The sequence below is a fragment of the Mandrillus leucophaeus genome, unplaced genomic scaffold, assembly GCF_000951045.1.
Source record: "Mandrillus leucophaeus isolate KB7577 unplaced genomic scaffold, Mleu.le_1.0 Scaffold721, whole genome shotgun sequence".
Taxonomy (NCBI): Eukaryota; Metazoa; Chordata; class Mammalia; order Primates; family Cercopithecidae; genus Mandrillus; species Mandrillus leucophaeus.
In genome coordinates, this window is record NW_012107820.1 from 598131 (window position 1) to 606473 (window position 8343).

Here is an 8343-nt window from a genome sequence, read left to right on the forward strand (position 1 = left end):
TAACTGTACTTCCTTCTTCGAGGTCATGGCACCGTGTGCCTGTGATGGGAGGAACAGCATCAGTCATTTCCAAAATGCCTTCAGAGTCATTCTTCCATTGTACTAATGAACAGCCTCTGGTTTCCTTCTATCCCTACTGATGTCCTTATCAATTGGTTGCTTGCCCACACCCTTGGTCTTCTTTCCTGAAAATGTTCTTTCATTCTCTACCACATGGCCAGGATAAGAATCCTTCAAATCCCTAAATTCTGTTTCCTTTTTAATTATAAATTTTATCTTTAAATCATTTCTCTCTTCTCTTTTCCTGTATGCAGTTAATATTTTGCTTAGAAATTTCTTCCACCAAATATCGTAGTTTATTGCTCTTACATTCTGCCTTCCGTAAAGCCCTAGGGTACAGACACAATTCAGTCAAATTCTTTGCCACTTCATAACAAGGCTGGTTTTTACTCCAGTTTCCAATACCTTATTCCACTTTTCCATCTGAGAGCTCATCAGAATTGCCTTTTTTGTTCTTATTTGTACCAACATTCTCATCACTATCACATAATTAATCTCTAAGCAGATTTAGACTTTTACTACAGCTCTCCTCTTCTCAGCCTTCACCAGAACCACATTTAATGCTCTGTTCATAGCAACACAGGTTTTTCATAGCCTGCTTCCCCACATTCTTCCAGTCTCTACCTGTTACCCAGTTCCAAAACCGCTTTCACATTTTCAGGTATTTGTTATAGCAGCAGCCCTAATTCTCAGTACCAGTTTTCTGTCTTAGTCCAGTTTGTGTTGCTATAACAGAATACCTGTGACTGGGTAATTAATAATGAACAGAAATTTATTTGGCTTACAGTTCTGGAGGCCGAGAAGTCTAAGATCGAGGGATTGCATCTGGTGAGGGCCTTCTTGCTGCATCATCCCATGGCAGAAAGGTAAAAGAGCATGCTTGAGAAAGAGCAAGAGACTGAACTTGCAGCCTCAAGTCCTTTTACAATTGGCATTAACCCATACATGAGGGTGGAGCCCTCATGACCTAAACATCCCCCATTACGCCCCACCGTCTAACACTGTTGCATTGGAGATTACATTTCCAACACATGGGTTCTAGGGGACACATTCAAACCATGATAAATAGTAAGATATCTTTTACTACGCATGTACTAGGGTCCAGGCATGGTACTACACTTGATATACATTTTCCACATTTGGTTCTTACTACAGCTGATAAGATGACCACCATTATCTCTATTCAACAGTGAGCCTTGATGAAGTTAAGAATCTCACCTAAGGCTTCACTGCTAGTAAGGAGGAAATGAGGATCTGAATCCAGGTCTGGTGGCAACAAAGCTCTTTACACCACAGAACCCAACCCATACTTGCTTCATGGAACCCACCAGGGCCCTGCCCAGGAGAGTCAAAATCTTAACTCAAATAGTTTTACCCTGAGTCCTGAGCCCTCAGTTTCCTCATTTGTAGAAGGAAGATAATGACAGCACCTATCTCACAGGCTGCTGGAAGTATTTGATGAGAGAATCTATATGTCTAACTTAGTGCCTAGCACACAGTAAGTGCTCCTCAATGTTGGCTACTGTTACCTCCACAGACACATGGATGAGCTTTTTGCCAGAGGTGTACAGATTACATGCACCTATCTTTTCCAAAAGTTTGACAGAACACATATCCTTTCCCCAACATAAATAATAGGCTTATTGTGGTAGAAAACAAAGCCAGTTGGCAAGGAAGATAGACTTGGGTTACAGTTTTGGCCCTGTCATTCACTGATTACAGGTCTTTGGACAGGTTGCTTTGCTCTTTTGAGCCTCTCTTTGCCCATCTTTAAAATAGAGAGCAGGAGTGGGAATTGCATGCTTTTGTAAAAGCACATACAGAACGGACACAGAGATGTCACTCAATAATAGCTACTCTCATTACTGTGTAAATCGAAGCTACTGTCATGACTTTTTCCACTTTCTTTCCTAACTATAGAGAAATCTGCTAGAGGTCGAGGTCATTATTTTGATGTAATTCTCTTTAAAAATAATATTTCTTTGCCCCTTTGAATCATCTGCTACTCTCAAATATACTCTCAAGGAGAGAATACACATACATACACACACACACACACACACACACACAATTACCCAACAACTCCAGGCATTTAAAAGGTGTCATAAATTAAGTAATGAGGTACCAAGCTTGACAGCTGTACTATCTAGAGAAAAGGTCTACTTAGAAATTCTGTACGCCACAGTGGTTACACTAAATACTTGTCATCCCAAGGTTCCAAGATGAATACTGGCTTACCTATTAAACCTAAAGCATATGTAATTAAATATATTAGAAGTCAAACCCTGATTAATTTTCATGATAATTGGTTCATACTTAACATATACACACACAAAATATTAAAACGCAGGCTATCACACACACACAAAACAGCTTGTCAGTTAAAACCAATACTCCTTTGTTTCCCCTACTTATTCTGTCTCCAAAACTGTGATAGGTTTTGTTTTAGTCACTTGTTAAATGTCTCACATGCCAAGAAGCAACAACACTGTTTGTGTCTTTGGTCACTATGCCAAATAAAATATGCTTTGTATTATATTAATGTTGAAATTCACTTATTGGTCTTTTGGAGGAAAAGCAGTGTTCTTATGTTTAATAGAATCCTGATCCTTAACCAGTTGGACACTGGACACTGGGGCCTTAAATTATTATGCATCAGTTCAAATGTGTATTGTACAATTCACAGCTTAATTGACAAACTTGGGAATTTGACCACGCCCTAGAAGGTAGCAATACTAGAATGTGCTCCTGCTTTCCATTTTAGTCTTTTGTGTTTTAAGTTGCAATGTCTCTCATTCATGTAGAAGTATTGATTATGTTAAAATTAATTGTTAAAAATACTGTATGCATCCATACTCTATGCAGATACAACCAATTTTCCTTATTTATCTTTATTATACTGGTTTTTCTAATTAGCCTGATTCAAGGGTAATGTAAAGTCCAAGTGCCAAAGCTAAACATCCCAATATTTAGGAAATTAAAGCCTTATACTTTCACAGTGATGGCTAAAACTGGTAACAGATTTGGGGTTTTTCAGTCTGTACCCACCAGTATGCTACGTGCATAATTAACTCTCATTTTCTGCTATCTGGATGATTTGAGAAGTCAGAACCTCCGACCAGAAGGCTGACTGCATGCATCTACTCATTATTCCTGCCTGTTGCCACACACTGGGATGAGACGGAATAAGGTAGCACATGTCCTTGAGCCCTTCAGATGATACTCACATGTTTGCCTTTCTGCAGTGTAGTGGTCAGTGACTCAATTATTTCCTTTACATTCTTCTCCTGTCTCCACTAGTGTTATGGCTTTTCTAAAACAGTGTCCTTGGTGTCTAAAATATCCAGGTTTTCAAGACAACATCTATATACCACTTTGTGTCATTTCTGTTCCTCCTCTAAAAAGTATATATTCACCAATATTATTGAAAATAACCTTAGGGAAAAAGAGTTATGTAAAAAGTTGTCGCTGCCATACTTCTGCTTTCTAATACAGCAAAAATACTGCAAGTTCTAATCAAGACTACAATGTTTGAATTAGTGATTCAAAGTTTGTGTTTGTGTGTGTGTGCTTTGTGATATAAAGACCCTGTGTGTAGCCTAAAGCTGCAAAAGATAGGTTAAATAGATTTTGGAATATCTATATAATGGAATATCAGAAATATAATCAACCATTAAGGATGATGTTTAAATGCCATAAGAAAATGCTTATACTAAAATTTTTAATAAAAAAGTTATGTTAGTATGATCCAAAATTATCATTAATATATGGTACATTTTAAACAGTTGCTTTTTCTAAGTGGTGGGATCACAAGTACTTTTTCCTGCTTTGTTCCTACATTTTTTGTGCTATCCAATATTTTTAGCTATATTGGGGGAAAAAGACCGAAAAAAAAAAAAAAAAAAAGAGAGAGAAAGGAAGGAAAAAAAGGAAAAGAAAAAAAGAATTGTGGGATAGGAATAGCATTATAGCTGATCAAATACAACTCTTTGATCTTTCTTATTCTAAGCCTGTATTTGTTTGTTTATTTATTCAGAGACAGGGTCTTGCTTTGTGTTCCAGGCTGGAATGCAGTGGCACAATCATGGCTCACTGCAGCCTCGACCTTGGAAACTCAAGCAACCCTCCTGCCCCAGCCTCCTGAGTGGCTGGTACCACAGGCACATGTCATCATGCTCGGCTAAACTTTTTTACTTTTAGTTTTTGTAGACATAGGGTCTCCCTATGTTGTCCAGTCTGGTCTTGAACCTCTGGGCTCAAGAGATCCTCCTCCCTTGGCCTCCCAAAGTACTGGGATTATAGGCATGAGCCACTGAACCTGGCCTGTAGTTTTCTAAAATGAAGAAAGTCAGCCTGAGGTTGTATGTGCCAGCTCAAATGCCTTGTCCTATGGATTAATGGTGGGCAATGTGTAGTGTGACAGTGATGATGAGAGCTGCCATTTATCAATAAGTTCTATGTGCCAAACAGGATTCTTTATACATATTATCTCATTTAATCCTCATAGCAGCCCCACAAGGTAGTAAGATTATCTCCATTTTGTTGATATGAAACTGAAACATACAGGTAAAGTAACTGGCTAAGATCATCCAGCTGGGATTCAAGCCCTTGAATGAGCATACCATTTACAACACATTAGCATTCACAGCACCTCAGCATTAGTTTCAAAATATTTGTTAAATGAGGTGACCCTATGAGGTGCTACTTAATTGTGCTTCAGAGAATCAGCGCACCAAGGAGCAGATCAAAGGGATCTCCCTACTGATACCTCAAAGAAACTCCACTGAAGGACTTTTATCAAAGTCTGTTGTGGAGGTGGAGATGGCTTCCTCAATGAGGTAGTGATAGGGTTACTTGTACCTTTTTTTCTGTGACATCAGTCATATACTCTTGTACCCAAAGTGCAAGGCATATGAGAAAAATGTATTGTCTATAATCAGACATTCAATTTAATTGGGGAGACAAGTAACACATAGAACACACATGATAAAATCAGCACAAGGCGGCTGGGCGCGGTGGCTCAAGCCTGTAATCCCAGCACTTTGGGAGGCCAAGGTGGGCGGATCACAAGGTCAGGAGAAGAGACCATCTTGGCTAACACGGTGAAATCCCGTCTCTACTAAAAATACAAAATATTAGCTGGGCGTGGTGGTGGGCGCCTGTTGTCTCAGCTACTCCGGAGGCTGAGGCAGGAGAATGGCGTGAAGCCGGGAGGCGGAGCTTGCAGTGAGCCGAGATGGTGCCACTGCATTCCAGCCTAGGCAATGGAGCGAGACTCCGTCTCAAAAACAAAACTAAACAAACAAACAAACAAAAAATTAGCACAAGGCAAAAAAATCCATTTATAATTAAATGTTAAGTCAATGGCAGAGCAGATAACTAGTGTCATCTAGTAGGAAGAACTGTCAGCTCTGAAGTGTCATAGAATTCTGAAGGTACAGGAAACAGCACTTGGAGATCACCTAGCCTAGCTCCAGCAGTTCAAGATTTGACCCAGTAACTTGGTTAAGATCACACTGCTGCTAAGTAGCAGAGATGGGTAAAGTACCTAAGGAAGCCTGATATTAAGTAGTCTAAGAAAAGCCTTTCAAGGACAAGTAGAGTGAGGTGATGGCACTTTAGATGAAAAGAGTGGACAACATTCTCCTTTCCTGGTTTAGCAAAATTAACCTGCCACTGGTCTGATTTTTAGATTGCAGGATGGTGAATAGTCTCGGCACTGAGAAGTCAGATTAAAATTTGTTAAATAATCTAAAAATACTGATCTGTTTTATTCCATCCATCATTTTCAAACATGAAGTATTTTAATGTGTATTGTCCTTTGCCAGAATATTACAAAATAGAAACACACCTATCCACATATGTATTCCAGATGCCTTTACAAGTGTTAACACTGGCTGTCTTAACACACATCTTGTTTGGACAGAGGCCAAATTGTTGTAACTGACCAGGAGGAAATAATTATTTGTCTAGTTGATGCTTCGCCACTGGCACACACTAAAGTTTGCATTTAAAGCACCCAACTACTCTTTGCAAAAATTGTTCCTGTAAAATCTGTCAGTCATCAGCAAATAGGAATAAGCTTAGAGTATGTAAATACTCACAGAGTGCGTAAATGTTCCTCTTAGAGTAACTACTTCCTCTTAGAGTAACTAAATATCAACTGATTGGACAATATTCTTTTCATAAAGATATGTGAATGTCAATAGGCAAGGCACAAAGATATTAAGTTAAGCCATTTTTAACTAAGAAATTTTGGTAGTGAAAAGGCCAGATTTGACTCCTCGGAACATGTAAAATTTATTTTAGAAATGGTTGTTCAAATCTGAGAGAAGAAAACATGGTAAATAATGTAAATCCAATTTTAACAAACCATTTTAAAAAATTATAAGTAACAATCATGTTCATGAAACTTAAAACAACTAGGATTTTTATTTTGTAAGAAATATAAACCACTTTAATTTCTGACACAAAGCACACAGGCAGATAGTTACACTTTCTTGTATTTTAAAATAATTTCTGTGGGTTTGCAACCACAAGTTAAGGCTCAGGTTAGTTTTTCTCTGTCTTCAAGGTATTCTTAGAAGGTGTATTTTAAATTCCTCAGAAGTTATTTCAAGAGTTGTTATATCCTCAATTAAACATAGAAGATTAAGTTAGAAGCTCCCTTTCATTATATTTTAGCTATTTTCGTTGCAAACTCTAGTACAATCTGTCAATGCAGATCAGAGAAATAACTGAAATGTAGCTTCAAAATAAGTAAAACAGGTTTATAAACCACAGGTAATCAATATTAAGTCCCGACTTTTAAAATATTAATACGAATGAAAGTCATTTTCTAACAAGTATCAAAAACAAAAGCAAATAAAAATTCAGGTGCTAGATTACAACCTTACACCTTACAACCTTAGCCAAATCTGCTGTTTGGCTTCAAAGTTCCACACAAAATCTTAACCTACAAACTTAACATTTCAAACCCACAAGATACAAGTACCAGAGTCACCCACAGTCATGTCAAAGTCCTTTCCAAGGTCTTAGAAACCTTAATCCAATTCAGAAAAGTTAAGAGTCAAAAAGACATAGAAACAGGGAAAAGTGAAGGTGTTATTTGCCAAACATTAAACTTTTACAGAAATCCAAAACCTACTTAACAATTTCCCTATATCGAACAGCATAACCTCTATGCAAAAGGTGTGTGCTCAAATGCAGTCATTTATTAGCATTTACTGTACTTACTTTGATTTTTGCCATTTATAAGCTTCATTAAAGATACCCACAAAGAAGTAACCAGTTAAATGAGGTTCAGCTACGAAAAACCAGCTGTAAACTCGACCTACAAATTTACATCCCACAACGTCCTGTGGGGAAGGTACACTTTACAAACTACCATTATATATACAAGCTTTAGATTGTGAAATAATGCACTTCGGCTTTCTGCGGTGTACATTACAATCACAAACCCTCAACTCAACCTCCCCTCTTTGAAAAAAAAAAATCCACCTCCAATCTTCATTGGTCCACATAGTTCCGGCCCACATGGTATCAGTAGGTGTGTCCCTCCCAAAAAACCCTCTCATTGGCTGTGAAGAAACAGCGTCTAATAGGCTGTGATTTGGGGGGTTGTTAAACTCCACGCCTCCAGACTTGCGCTTTCCAATAGACCCGAGACGCTGCCGGCTACTCTGTGATTCAAAGGGCAGGCAACCCCAGCAGGACGCGCTCAAAGAAGCGAGAGGGGTGAGAAAGGAGAAGGCACCCTCGGTGTGCCGCCCACTTTATCCTCACTCCTGGACCCCAGCAAACGTTCACACACATGCTTTTCCCAGCCACCAGTTAGAAGGGCGGACAGAGAGCGTTCGCCTATTATAGATCCTTGACCTAGGGACCCGCTCAAGCTCCATGTCCAATCGCCCCATTCTACGGATAGAAGCGAGCAAAAGGCAGGCTCAGGCAACGACCTGTAGTGCTTGATGCCCCCTGAGAAAAGAATGAGTCCCAGGAACCCACTCTGTGCAGTCCCTCGACCGCAGACACGGGGGCGCACGGGACGTGCTGCGGCGTCTGCTCCAGCCGCTCCCAGTCCCGGGCCCCGCACGCTGCGTCTGCCTTGCGCCCGCGCTCCCCTCCCAGCGGGACTTACGCGGCCTGTTCTTTCTCCCCGAGTCCATCCTCCTCCGCAGCCGGCATTTCTTGGCCGGGGAATCATGCTGAGGGAGCAGTGGCTGCGGCTGGAGCTCCGGTAGGAGCGGGAGGCGCTGGGGCACTGCGTCGTTGCCGCCCACG

At 40.0% G+C, this 8343-nt stretch overlaps 1 protein-coding gene across 4 annotated transcripts in view; it reads right to left on the reverse strand.

Moving 5' to 3' along the window:
- Positions 1–8343, reverse strand: part of PANK1 (pantothenate kinase 1) — a 125579-nt gene that overhangs the window by 59880 nt on the left and 57356 nt on the right. For 2 of the 4 annotated variants that reach the window (XM_011965368.1, XM_011965367.1), the window contains exon 1: positions 7297–7548. The exons of 1 other annotated variant lie outside the window; for it this stretch is intronic. In XM_011965368.1, coding sequence (XP_011820758.1) covers positions 7297–7324 — 28 coding nt within the window. In that variant the 5' untranslated portion in view covers positions 7325–7548. Of the gene's footprint in view, positions 1–845; positions 940–7296; positions 7549–8343 lie in introns of those variants that run through there. One more of the 4 variants, XM_011965365.1, reaches the window with a different exon arrangement.